The following is a 15,116-nucleotide window of genomic DNA, read 5'->3' on the forward strand; positions in this document are numbered from 1 at the left end:
GATAAAAGAATATTTCCTTTTAAGTAAAGATAGTGTATTGATTTTCTAGAAGTTATATGAATAATAGGCACCAATCTGTGGCAATTTTTGATATATCAGAAGACATTAAGTGATGAAGGATTTTTTTTTTAACGAGTGGTGACATTTTTGAGCATTGCTTCCAACTATTCTTCAATTACAGTACTTATTTGCTATATTTACAGTATTTATCCACCTTTCTTTACTCCCTTCTGAATGTTCACAAAGGTGTCTTCTTAAGAAAGATCACAAAGAGTTTGTATTTTCCATTAACGATATTGTTCCAGATAGCAAAGCCTATCCAGTATTACAATATCAGAGAATGAATGATTGCTGTAGGAAGCTAGTCTAGTGATTCCCAATAGGCCAAGAAGACTATCCTCTACAAATTATAGGAAACTGTGCAGTGATTCCCATAGGGGCCTGTCAAAATCAGCCTCCACTATGAGAATGACAACCTTGAATTATGTTTTCAATGTAAAGAGATAGGCAGAATTCATCATAATGCAAAATAATAGCAATGTTTTTTCTAGTTAAAGCATTAACTCTGGTAAAGGTAATTTTATTTTCTCTCCAGAGTATTTTAAAATGAGATTTTGTCTCAGATAGCTTTGAAAACTTTGTGGAGCAGCACCTCCTGGGAGCTATAGGTCAGGTGACTTATGCCTTGTTTCCCACCATAAGTCAAGTCCCCCAGTTAATTTTTTTCCCATAAGGCATCCTGATTTGGCAACTCTCTTGGAGGACTGTGGTTGAAGAAGGTTGTATTATACTGTTTTGTCCAGTGATATTTCAAATATTTCATGTTGGGAAATCATCTTCATTCCTTTGCGAAGTTATTCCAGATCCACTGGAATTTGCTGATCAGAACTTCTGCATTTCCTTTTCATTGACAGTGTTTGTTAATGGTGCCTCCTAAATCTCTTGTCCTTGTATCTCCTTCTGTGGAATGTTATCTACTGCAAGACCTCTATGTGATTAAATCTAAAGTGCGGTTCTTCTGATCTGCGGCATTGGTATGGAACATAGACATACATATTCTTTGTGACCTGAAGGAAATCTTTCCTTAACTGTGTGAATCCAGGCATCCAGGATTCATAGCAAAGTGTGATCTCCATTATCCTTTTCATTATCATTGGAAAACAGTGTGGCTTTTAACTTAAATACTGGGAAAGCTTGTAAGTAATGCATCAGTAGTAATGTGCGCATATTAGTACTGCTCAGGTTAACAGTAGTATTTTTCATACAAGTGTCAGCAGATTCAGTTTGACTTTCCTTTTGTTCTTCTTTTTTGTTGTTTCTTTCTTTCTTTCTTTCTTTTATTCTAATTTTCAAGATGTGGGAGCATTTTTTGAAGAAGGAATGTGGCTTCGTTACAACTTCCATTCCCCAGGGACTAGCATGAAGGATTTAGTTAGCCGAACACTGTTGAGTTCTACAGATCCTGAGATTACAGCGACCAGCAATAACTTGAATAAAGAAGAACTCAGCTTCAGCTTCAGTACCACCAAGTCCCCTTGTGTCCTTTTGTATATCAGTTCTTATACCCAGGACTTCATGGCAGTGCTTGTCAAGCCATCCGGTAAGCATCTGCTTTGGACTCTTTCCCCTGAAGGAACAATTGATAATAACATCAGTTTGACATTCAGCTGAACTCTGAACTAATGAGAAATTATTTTCACCCTTGTCATTTGAAAGTAAAATATACAAGACCTGAATACTGATTCTGCTTTACTAGATTTTGTCTGATGTAACTCTTCAATTTTGAGGGGTTTCACTAGCCGAAGCTTACAACAGTTCTCAAAACAAACAGACAAAAACAATAAATCATTTCTTAAAATAAATTGTTATAACAGCTAGATCCATGCCTTAAAATAGCATTATGAAGGTGATAATTAGGCAACCACATGTAGGCACTGAAATAAATGGTTCGTAATCAATGGCAACATCCCCTGTAGTGAATGGTAAGCGTTGTTACCATACAACAGTGAATCAGGAAACTATAAGACTCAAGTTGGAGTGTTAGACATTTAATAGCAGCGTTGGATTCGTGGGGGTAATCCTTCTATCATGCACACCTTGTACAAAAGGTCTTCAGCATATATACGTAACTTGTGTTACATATGCAGAAGTTTTCCAAGAGTTATATTACGTATGCAGAAGTTACTCAGAATTATATTACATATGCAAATTTCCCAGAAGTATGTTACATATTCAGTGACCAATCCCAAGGAGGATCTCCTATTTCCTCGGTAAAAAGATTCAGCAGAGCTTCCTTATCTCCTTGCTTCAGAGACAGCTTTTTCTGCTACCTAAATGAACTGCAGGGCAGGGGTATCCATCAACAAACACTAGCAAGCTTAATAATATCATTACAACTTGTATCAGTGTAATGCACTATTTTTCTGAAAATCCAACTGTGCATGAGGTGACTAAATGTGAATGTAGCATAAAATACGCTATAAAAAGTTTGATAGTTATGGAATTTTGGAGATAGACCATTTTCTGGTGGAATATAAAAGATAATATATCTCAATTCCGAATGGTGCATTTCTTACCCCTGAAAATTATGTAGTTTTAAAGTTCTTGAGCTACTTTCCGAGCCTGGAACATTTCAGGTTTCTATCAATAATGAGGTCTACATTTCCATTTTCAAAAATCCTTCCTTGTAACGGAATGTTAAAATCTGCTATGAAGAGTAGACACTTGTTTAGAAAATAAAAAAACTAGCAGCATATCTGTTTAGTACTTTTGATTACTCTTTTCTAACAATATAACCTGAAGTTTTCATTCTACCACATACCATTAAATTTCCATAAAATTCAGATGGTCATGTGTCACCCACAGCAAAACATGAGAGCAAGGAAATCGCCTGTGTTGATTGGATGCCAGTGTAAATTTGTTGCAATTTCACTTTATTCAAGGCACATCATTTCATTCCTTAAAGAAACTCATACTTTATATAACTTCAAATAATTTTGCTACGGCAGGGATAATAATCTCAACAACAACGTGCTACTTGATGTGCTCAAATTTGAAATAGTCACCTGCATAGTTCAAGGCATAGCTGTGATTTGTTCAGTTTGCAATCCAGAGAATGTACAAACATTGGTTTTGAGGTGCTGATCATTGTCACGCTTCTGGGTTGTAAAATGAAAGCTGTTTTCAGTCCAATAGCTGAACAATCTGAAATACTAGCCTTTCTTAAAATCCTTCTGCAGCAGATACTAGCTATGAGAACAGTTTAAATGTTAAGTGGCAATAGTTGTATGAGGAAATAAAGAGGGGAAAATAGCTGGTGAATAAATATCAGCATACTTGAGGGTACTTTTCACGTTCCTCTCATTAGGGAATCTGCAAATTCGGTACAGCCTAGGAGGTACCAAGGAGCCATATAACATTGACGTTGACCACAGAAACATGGCGAATGGACAGCCCCACACTGTTAACATCACGCGGGATGAACGGGACATCGTTCTGCAGGTAAGCAGACAATAAACACGTTTCGGCTCCATCCAGTATTGCTTGTGGCTTGTAACATTTTGTAATCTGAGGACATCCTTTCCCTTGACGATATCGGTGCAATTTGGGAAATAATAATGCAGTAGATGGTATTCTGCTTGGGGATCTCAGTCCTAGGACTTAACGAAAGCTATTCTCTCTATTGCTTTGAGTCATAATTGTTCAAATCCTTGCTCTAGTGTGATGACAGCTGGGATAATACATATGTCATTGTAGATGCTCAAGGACATCAGAAACATCTAAGTGGGAAATAGCCTGAGACTTAGGATAAACCTGCACTATTCTGGAACAGTAGCTGAAAACCACGAGGGATAACCTACAGCATCTTAAATGGCAGTAGATGCTGACATACAAATAAATATCATGCCTTAAGACCTGCGTCTGCAAATAAGAATGTCTTAAAATTTAAGTTCACCCTGCTGTTCAGTGAAACAGAAGAGCTATTCACACAAGGAAAGATGAGCAGATTATTCAGTTTATGTGGCAGGAGTCTGAGATGGGAGAGGATTATTGATGGCACATGTTCTTCTGGCCTACTTAGTTTTCACTATCACACCGACAGGAACTTTTTCTCTTTGTGTCTTAGTTCACAAATCTTAGAGATAATATCACAGTATTTAAATAACTGAGGAGAGCTCTGCAAGAAGAAATCAATATTTCTAGACAGCATATTCTATTTAGTCATTACAGAACTCTGTTTTCATTCCCTGGATGTCCCATTTACAAATATGGAGACTGCAGCAGGGTATGAGAACAGTTTTATTGGCAGGAGAATCAGATAGATTGGATGGATTAATATGGATTTGATAGCTCATAAGAATGAAATAAAAAAACAATAACAAATGAAATACAAATAGGGGAAGTCTCCTTGGGAACCAAGCCAAAAGTGTAGCTGTCACAGTATAATCTACCTACAGATTAAAATAGATCCCTGAAAGTTATTTTTTCCAGCCACTGAAATGAAACTTTTTCAGTGGATTACAATGTCATTTGACTGAAGCTGTCAACTAAAATTTACACTAACAAAATGACATATATAATGAAAAATATATTGGTGATATTTATAACAGCTTCTCAGATTTTAGTAGGCCAGGGGCTGTACTTTTGTGTATGCCTCTTTCTTGCATGCGGAAGCATTTCGAAGTTATTCTTCTCTCTCTCACTGCTAAATGGAAGAGCAATAAGGTTTCTGTTATTAAAGGCTTAAATTTGGGAGATATATGGCATGTATACTATGGAATCATACGTGGCTGATTCAGATGGTTGCAAGACTAAACAAATTATTGATGGCTGATGGTTGGACCAGATGATCGTAGAGGTCTTTTTCAGCTTTGAAACTGATGATCATAAAATCAATGATTTTATGATTTGCTGAAGAAATCAGATGAAATCAGTCAGAAAATACATATTCCGTTAAGTATACTGGTCTTGCATCATCCCACCTACATTTAAATTCTAATGATTTTTCTTCTCAGTTCATTATGAGGCAGGAAAGCACCTAGGGCTTTCAAGAGCAAGAAATGTTTTATTTAGTTTCTCACATTCTCTGCTAAATATCTCTCAGTCAGTCTGCTTAGCACACAGCTGTTCTATATAATTGGGAAGAAGATCCATTTGAATCTTATTAAACTAGGCTCCATTTGATGCACATACAAGAATAGGGAAAGTAGGGAACCCATATAAAAATTATCCAGAAATAACACTCTTGTTGTATCCTGGAAAATCTTTCTATCCAATTCTGTTTGTTTTCCATAAGATGTTGATTTTGTTACTTATCTGATTACATAAATGAGATAGAAACAAAGATGGATCTGTTAAGTAGACTGTTCACTTGAAAATGAGTACCACTATCAAATACAAAATATATATGATAGCAGTATAATTTTTCTCAGCATCCAGAGGACAGATTATGAAGTGTGGCTTTTCTCTCACAGATCTAAGCAATGAACATTTAAGTACACTTCTATTTCCTGCTAAATTCTTCTCCAAACTGAAGAGCAGCTGCTTTTCTTACATTAAAAGAAGACAGCTTGCTTGCCTGGTGCTGTTACTCACACTTCCACGTTGTATAAAAATGTCACAAGAATGATTTATTTCTCGTCAAATCTTCAAACCAAGAGCACTCAGTATTTTTGAAGTCGCAATAGCAAGTTCGTGCTTAAAATATGTCTTTCTAACTTGCTGTAATAACCTCGTAGTGACAGAGAGATTTAAAAAATCTGCAGTGAGGCAATAAATTGCTACGATATGAACTGTGTGAACCAGTGTTTTTTCACAATTCTCATTGTAAAAAACTTGTCATTAAACAATACAAGGCTTCATCCAGCACTGGAAGCCAGGAGATAGTATTATTATGATTGTTATTTAAAGTCAGAGTTACTCTCTGGTCAGTCGGACTTTGAGTTTGTCATCTGACATCTGGGAAGAAAATTCTCTAACTCCAATCTGATATTAGAATGTGGCATTCCTTTATTTCTCACTATGCACACCAAGCAACTCAATAAATCAAGCATGCATGCGCTCTTACAGTTCAGGTTCTACATTTAAACAGTTAAGACATAAATATGCAATACATTGGTATACATATTCATTTTTTGTCAAAGAACTCATGAATATTTGCTAATGTCCTTCTGAACATGTCAGGTTCATCTCAGGTGGTTATACAACCACCCACTTCCTCCTTTTTATTTCTCCTTCAGCTTCATCACAGTGACTTTTGACCAATCTTTAGCTGTTTCTTCACAGTTTGTCAACTTTCCATTGCTTGTTATGCGACTTTCTTTCTTGGTGCACTATAACTCAAAACAATTTATGTGGAACTCAAGAAAAAAGCCCTTGCACCTGGTGGATGTAAGGATAAAAGTCTTATTGCAAGTTCAGTGCTTCTGTGAAGCAGGATAATTGAGAAAAACAAGTCTGTTCACATAACAAGTAAAGCTAAACTGGAAAGTTTTAGAACTCGCATACATTGATTCCTTTTACTAAATTAATGTATTGCTCCTTAAATACATTGGTCCTTATTGCTAAGCCAACCTATATCAGGTTGTGCTTCAAAATAAATGCATTCACAATATCGTATATCCATAACATAAGCACAAGAACAAATATTTCTATTGTGAATTGTTTTCATTAGACTTATATCCCTATTCCTAATGTGCCAAAACAGTCAAGATGAAAGGCGGCAGCAAGCACTTCTCAAATGGGTTTTCCATTTCAATTTTCTAATTCAGTGACTGCAGACAAATCAATATTTAGTTATACATTAAATAACAAGCTCTTGTTTGTGATGCCAGAGGTTTCTCACGGATAAGATTAAATATATGTGGTTGATTTAGGTGTCAGGAAAGAAAAATGACATAAATTCCAAGACAAATATCTGCATATTCTCTGTTGTTGAAATGAAGGGTATAAAACTGAGATTGGCTAGCAATTCCTCTCACGTCAACTATAATACCAAATACTTGTAACCACAAAACCTCATTAATTTACCTATGAACAAGAAAACGCCCAGACTGACAGATGTAGAATGCAGTATCCCAGTAAACGACATTTCAAGAGCTGAGCTTTAGTTTTTGGAAGGCAAGCTTTATTTCGTTTGTCTTCATTAGAAGGGTTCATGGTTCTACAGAGATCTCCTGAGCCGTGCCTCCCCTAGTCATCAGGGGTCGTTTTCCGCAATGGAATCATCCAAGACTCAGAGGAATAACATAAATCAATTTATTGAGAGCTTTCTAACAACAACTAGTACTCTACTTGGAGGTAGAACTGGATAATTTGCTATTAACTATTAGTAAGCATTGCAGATAAGAGTATTTTAGCACAAGAGTTATATATATGCTAAAAGTTCTAAGACAATACCTAAGCAGTGGATACTACAAAGAGTGAATGAATAAAAGAGGATAAGAAAAAAGATAGAAAACGGGGAGAGACAGACAGACAGACAGATATGCAAACACAACACAGTGAAGTGTTTCACCTCTCCTCAATCCAGTGATGCCTTACTGTCAGAGGGTACTTTGGTAGTGACAGATCATGCAAAGATGTGACGGTCAGTTGATGATAATGACAAACGTACACATTCTCTTACTTACAGTCCAGAGTGGTCAAGACTGCTCCTTGGAGTCAGGGATCTTCTATTTCCATCTTCCAGGCCTTACAAATTTAAATCAGCAGAGACAAGGAAGTAGGGAGACACCAGATTGTACCTTGCCTTCACAGGATACAGTGGTATCATCTCCCTGTTTTCCTGTATTAAGCTGAAAATATTTGCTCCCAGACCAAGTCTTCTACCAGAAAGCACTCCTGAGTCTTCCCATTCAAGAGCAAACAGCTTTTGGCTCTGTCCAAAGAAATGCTTCTGAATGTAAAACAGTCCACGAAGTGTTGCTGATAGTCTCACATATATTTGAGACAATGCATTCCTTACCAGTCTCAGACAACAAGTTCTGATCCAAAGCTCCCTGTCTACAAAAGAACTTCCATTGACTTCAGTAGGTTTCAAAGCCTACTTATTGTTCCCTTGAACAAAAACCATACCAGTATGTTATAAAACAAACAAAAAAAAGTATGATGTGCTTTACTTTTTAATGGAATAAAGTTAATGCTCAACACAATTAGATTGAGCCTCTTTATTTCCATACTAAAATACTCTTACACTTTTTAAACAGATCTCCAATTCTTCATGTATTCTTTAAAGTCATTTCTTGTTATGAGTCATATCTCTTAATGTCCTCTTTGCTCCAGAAAAATATTAGACCTGAGCAATTTTCACATGTTCAACTTTCCCAAGCCCAGCCATATACTTCCAGGACTGGCAGCAGCCTGCACACATATGCTCAGAAGACCTTATCCAAGAACACCTGACAGTTCCCACTTTCATGCTAGAACAATCTGGAGAACTGTAGTAGAGAGAATTTACACAACAACAAAAGATGATCAAAATACAGCATGATTTAGTGAGGAAATATAGGTGGTAGGAGGACATTTAGGCTAGATGATCTTGGAGGTTTTTTCCAACCTTGGTGATTCTATGATTCCAATACCAGTTGTTGACCATGCAAAGTGAACATAATCCAGAGGCTTCACTGAAATCCTGGCCTAATCTCCAGTGTTCATAAGATTCAGAATAATCCTAAAAATGTATTCTGGTCTCAGCTACTCATGACACTCAGAATAGCCTTGAAAATATGTTTGTACAGATCTCCATTTTCCCAGTTTCACCAGAGGAAGTAGAAATATCTGGATTCCATGAAAAACGATTACTGAAAGATTTGCCCAGCTTGAAACCCAGAAGCAGCAGAATTTTTGCAAGTCTGTACTCTTATTTCCATTTTGACCTCTTCTACATTGCACTACAGAAGTAAAGATAACATAACAAACACTGAAGTGCTTAAAAATAAATTATATTTAATTTATATTATATATATATATTATATATTATTATATATTATTAATAATTTATATTATTTAATTTAAATTAGTTAATTCAAAACTAACCTGAAGTATAAAACAAAGTGGTAAGCATAATAGCAATAGCATAAACAGGTAAAGTAGAAGGACACAGTCTGCATATAGTCTTGAGCATAATGCAATGAATATATCCATATAATTAAAGATGAAGTTTTGATCTCATTACAGTGAACAGAAATTTCTCACAGACTTAGATGAAGTTGTGTTTTCACCTACTATCTCTACTGTAGTGTAGAATCATACCTAGCAATCGTGTTTCTTGTGTTTTGAAGCTTGTTAAGAATGTGACTCTGTTTGATATCTTGCTTTAACACAAGCCATAAAATTTCAACAAATGATATTCTGTAGCTAACACAAAAAGTAATGATAGCAGTGTAGCACTTTTCTAGAAAAATGCTTTAAAGACTTCAGATAACAGAAAATTTACCATGTCCTTTGGCTATATCCTCCAATGGTTAAGTGTAAATCCTGTAAAGTATTTCCAACTAATTTATATTTTAATTCAGCAGACATCAGCATTTAACTTTGGGACCTTTATATCTATGCCTGATGGACGATAGAGTTGTTTGGTGTCAGATGCCATTCCGGTCCACATATCCTTAGGGATGCTAGTTAAAACATCTTTTCATCTTGTCCGTAAGAAGCCAAATAAATTGAACTATTTTTTCTTATCATGAAAAGTCTAATATTTTTGAGCTATAAAATTAATTTTTAAGTCTTCTGTGAAAATTGTCCCATTCTTCTCATTTTGAAAATGTTTATCCCAGGACTGGATGTGGTAATGGTAGTTATCAAAACATCTTTGTTTATCAATTTTCTTCATTTTCTAAGCAAAAGTATGTCTACAACATACTTCAGAGCAATGCAACGATTCATTTAATGACTGATTTATCTAGCATTTAACAAGCGTAAGTGAGATGGGGCATAATGTGAAATAAGCCAGCCAGAGAGTGTGCACGAATTAAGTAACAGCAGAACTGAACATGTTTTAAGTGCCCAGGACTTAAACCACAGGAAACATGTAAACCATAGCTAATATCTGACTGTAATCAGAAAAAGAAGCAATTTACACAGAAAAAGAAAAATCACTTTTTCCATTAATAGCAGAGACTTTCCTTCTAACATGAATTATTTAAAATCCCTACAGAGACATTATTTATTTCTATAAAGTATTGCCGTGCTGCAATATATTATTCAAAAGGAGAGCAACAGAAAGGCAGACTGACACCATTTTCTAGAGCAGAGCTATGAAATATATCTGCTTGTTTAATGCATTAGTAGTCAGTTTAGCCATAGCAACTAAGCTCTTGTACTCAATCAGAAGTCACAAGAAAATTTTCTTAGCTCAGAGCTGAAAAAATATGACGATGTAATATAAAAAGCTATTGACAGGAGAGATTTTGAAAATAAATCAGAGCTTATATTGATCAAGTAGATAATTCCTTTAACCCTAAATGACCCTTCCAAATGTAAAGAATAGAAATTCTGATTTTCCTGAGCCAAGTGATAAAGAGCCCCACCAAAAGGGAAGGCAAGGAGAAAAGAAGGCAAGAGATTGGCAAGGCTGAATCAAGACTTACTGTAAGTAAGTACTTGTAAGTGAAGAGCAAGAAGAAAATGCACAGGTAGTGAAAGTGGGGATAGATAGCCTGGGAAGATTATAGGAATGCTGCTAAGGATGTGGATCAGGATGCTGTGAAGGGACAAGGCCCAACTGGAACTGGATTTGGCAAGGGGTGCAAAGAAGAAAAATAAAGGCTCTCACAGATACATCAACCCGAAAAAGTCCACATCAACGTGAGCAAGATAGTAGAAAAAGAAGGAGAAGGCTGAGGTACTCAACAATTTCTTGCCCCAGTCTTCACTAATGACTGCTCTTCACACAGCCTTCCAGTGAATGGTTCAGAAGGTGGGGACTGGGGGAGCAACGTCCCTCCCTCTGTAAGCATAGATCAGACTCGTGACCATCTGAGAAACTTGAACATGAAGTGTATGGGTCCTGATGAGATGCATCCTAGAGTTCTGAGGAAGTTGGCTAACGCACCAAGACACTCTCAGTGGCATTTTAGAAGTCATGGCAGTCAGGTGAAGTTCCTGGTGACTGGAAAAAAAGACAATATCATGCCCATTTTTTAAGAATAGAAAAGATGACCCAGGGAAATACCAACCTTTTAGCCTCACCTCAGTGACAGCAAAGATCAGGGAGCAGATCCTCTTGGAAGCTAAGATACTAAGGATACTAAGACATATGGAAGCCAGGGATGCAATATGGGATAACTAGCATGGCTTCACCAAGGACAATTTCTGCCTGAACTACCTTGTGGTGTACTACCCATAATGCCATAACTGCATCAACAGACAAAGGAACCATTGAAGTCATCTGTCTGGACTTCAGTAAGCTCTTTGACATGGTCCCCTACAACATCCTTCTCTCTTTTAATGGTGTGGATTTGACAAGGGGACTGCTCAATGAACAAGGAACTGGTTGCAAGTTCGTACTCAGAGATAGGTCAACAATGGCTCAATGTCCAGACAGAGACCAGTGACAAATGGGTTCCTCAGGGGTCAGTGCTTTTTCACATACTCATCAATGACATCACTAGTGGGACAGGGGTACCCTTGGCAACTTAGCAGATGACACCAAGCTGTACAGTGCACTCAACACACCTGAGGGACAGAGTGCCATCTAGAGAGACCTACATAGGCTCCAGCACTGGGTGCAAGAGAACTATGAGGTTCCACAACGGCAAGTGCAAGGTCTTGCACCTGGGTTGAGGCAACACCCAGTATCAATACAAGCTGGGGGATGAAAGGATAGAGAACAACTGTGCCAAAGGGGACTTGAGGGTACTGGTGGATGATAAGCTGGCCTAGAAAGCCAACTGTATTCTAGGCTGCATCAAAAGAAGCATGGCCAGCAGGTTGAGGGAGGTGATCCTGCCTCTCTACTCTGTGCTGGTGCGGCCTCACCCAGGGTACTGTGATCAGAGGTGGAGTCCTCAGCACAGGATAAACTTGTTGCAGCACATTCAGAGCAAGGCCACAAAAATAGGACAAGGGAAAGTGGTTTCAAATTAGAATAGGGGAGATTTAGATACATTATAAGGAAGAAGTTTCTACAATAAGAGTGGTGAGACACTGGAACAGGTTGCTCAGAGATGTGGTACATGCCTCATCCTCGGAGACATTCAAGATCAGGCTGGATGGAATTCTGAGAACTTGATCTATGTGTAAGTATTTCTGTTCATTGCAGGACTGTTGGACTAGATGACCTTTACGGGTCCTTTCCAACTTGAATGACTCTATGATTCTATAATGTATTTCCAATGTGAACGTGTGTATATTCTCCTTACCCTGTACAATTGCTGTTTTGGCATCAATTTTTATTCATGTTAAAGAAACAAGAACAAAATAATTTTTATTTATTTCATTCTAACATTAAACCTAAAAACATCAAAACTCAACATGAAAAAGGTTCTTTTCATTATATGGCAGCACATGTTAGGCAAATTAATGACCTGTGAAAGTCATGGAATCATAGGATCATAGAATCACAAGGTTGGAAATGACCTGTAAGATCATCTAGTCCAACCGTCTTCTCATTACCATTGCCACCACAAACTAAACCAGATCTCATGGCTCCTCACCCAGACGCCTCTTGAACACCGCCAGGGACGGTGACTCCACCACATCCCTGGGCAGACATTCCAGTGCCTGACCACCCTCTGAGAGAAAAAGTTCTTCCTTATGTCCAACCTAAACCTCCTCTGATACAACTTGCGGCCATTCCCCCGGGTTCTGTTCGTTGCTGAGAGAAGAGGCCAAAGCCCTCCTCACCACAGCCTCCCTTCAGGAGGTTGCAGAGTGCAATGAGGTCTCCCCTGAGCCTCCTCTTCTCCACACTAAACAATCCCAGCTCCCTCAGCCGCTCCTCATAAGACTTGTGCTCCAGACCCCTCACCAGTCATCTTTAGGTAGACCTCTAATTTTGGTAACGTGAAATTATATTGATTCCATTAGTATTTGATACAACTCATCTACTAAAAACAAAAACAAAAAAAAAAAAAAAAAAACAAAGAATAAAAGGTCTGCAGATATCTGAAAGAAGCATCAGAATTTCAAATGAAAGTAGTCAAAGTAAATAGTGCCCCTTTCCCCAGCCTCTGACGCGTCTCAATTTCCTTTCAATATTTATCCAAATGTTTAATGTTTAGTTTTTTGATTGTTTTTGTTCGCTTTTTACATTGAGGCAAATTACACTGAGTTACTAGAGTAACACTGACCAGAAAAATATAGAAATTTACTGCACAGAAGGTACTTGAGTATTTAGGCAGATACACATATTTTCTTCAGTACATCTACTTTTTTTCCTGTGCCTGTATTCCTTATTAAACACATTTATTATTTAAATCCCTGGGGAAAAAAATTACATAATGACTTCAGTTGACTTATACATTTAAAAACCTGCAATAGTAAGGCAATGCATTAAACAGTCAAAACAGATCTGAAGTGGCTTGAGTGGCATCTAAAACAGTATTACCTATGCCTCTCTAGAAACTGAGAAGCTCAAAACTCAGTGCAAACCTTAAGTTTGCCTTGCACTGTGCCAGTGAGGTATACATCTCCTTGTGTTCCAAATGAGCAGTGTGGCTGAAGGTCTAAGCCAGTAAAAAATGCTGAGTTTATGGTCCTCACTTCTTATCTGCTTTACTATTTATTTACAGCCTCTGGCTTATAAGAGTTCTCGCTCTGATTTGATCTGCAATAACCTCTGTCAAGGACCCTGTCTGGCAGAAAAAGATCAGTGAAACACCATTGCCACGCTAAAGAAGGAGCATGCAGTGAGAATGACTTTGATCATTCTAAGGCATTGCCATAACTGCCAACCAAATTTACTCATTTCTTGTTGTATTAAAAAGGACAAAGCATTAAAGGCACCCTGCTCCTGCTTTGTCCTACGCCACTGTCATGCTCAGGAGGAGCTATGTTTAAACACCTACATCCTGTATTTTTTTAGCTTGCGCTCTCATGATTAGTCTATTGCAAATTTGTAAGTATTTTTTTGAGTAGAAACTGTCTTACTGTTTACAGCGTTACAGCATTTTGCACAAAAGGCCATTGTCCAATGCTGGGCAAGTTTTTTAATACAGTTGATACATCACTGTAGTAATACAAAAGATAAATATTATGTAGGTTGCTTCAAAAGTAATGCCTCATTAATTTCCATGGAAACTAGAACACACAGAGAGCTCAAAAACACTACTTGATAGAGCACAGAACATTATTTTTCAACACAGCCACGATGTGGCTAAATGCTAAATGCATTAGCTATGCATTTTCATCAGTAATGAACTGCATGTCCCACCTGTAAAAACCTGCAACAGAAGAGGTGACTCACTGTTTCTGCCACTGCTCCTGAAATGCACCACCCACCAACTCACTGTGCTAACATTCACCGTTGGATCTCCACAGACACTCAGCAAGAGCCCACGAATGTCAGCAGGTGCCATTTTTTCCACATGGAGGAATTTTATTGCACACCTTTTCCTCGTACACACGCCCATGTCAGACTCAATTTTATCCAACTGCCCTTCTGCTCTCATCTGTTGCATGGCAACAAAATTTAATGGAATATTGACAGGAAGGTTCAACCTCTACTGCCATACCACCAACATCCACCTCTGACATTGCTGGCCAACATAATAAAATGGGAGACATCACTTTCAAAGCAATGCACAAGAAAATGCTTATGAGGACAGCACATCCCCTTCATTATTCTGCTCTTAGTAAACACAACAGTAAAGATCTGTTGACTTCAGATGTTGCAAGGGTAAGCCTTACAGCATTGCTACTGCTTACCATTTTGAAAATCTTTCTTATAAAATGACTCGAGCATAAAGAAAAACCTTAGCTTAGTAGTGTATACAAACAGAATGGTTTGATAACAACACAGATGTAGATACACCTGCACTGAATAAAATGTGTTTGTATGCATATACTGTATACATTATTATATAATTACACATCATTTTTCTGAGAATTCTAAGACATGGTACACAGTGTATTTGCTTTTAGATTGATATGCCCGCTAATCTCAGCACTACTGT

The 15,116-nt window shown here is 37.5% G+C and overlaps 1 protein-coding gene across 1 annotated transcript in view; it reads left to right on the forward strand.

The window, feature by feature from the left end:
* CNTNAP2 (contactin associated protein 2) overlaps positions 1-15,116 on the forward strand; it is a 634,054-nt gene that overhangs the window by 557,998 nt on the left and 60,940 nt on the right. The window contains exons 19-20 of the mRNA XM_052697656.1: positions 1,355-1,600; positions 3,368-3,501. Of these exons, the coding sequence (XP_052553616.1) occupies positions 1,355-1,600; positions 3,368-3,501 (380 nt within the window). The remainder of the gene's footprint in view (positions 1-1,354; positions 1,601-3,367; positions 3,502-15,116) is intronic.

The sequence above is a fragment of the Tympanuchus pallidicinctus genome, unplaced genomic scaffold, assembly GCF_026119805.1.
Source record: "Tympanuchus pallidicinctus isolate F22 unplaced genomic scaffold, pur_lepc_1.0 scaffold31, whole genome shotgun sequence".
Classification (NCBI taxonomy): domain Eukaryota; kingdom Metazoa; phylum Chordata; class Aves; order Galliformes; family Phasianidae; genus Tympanuchus; species Tympanuchus pallidicinctus.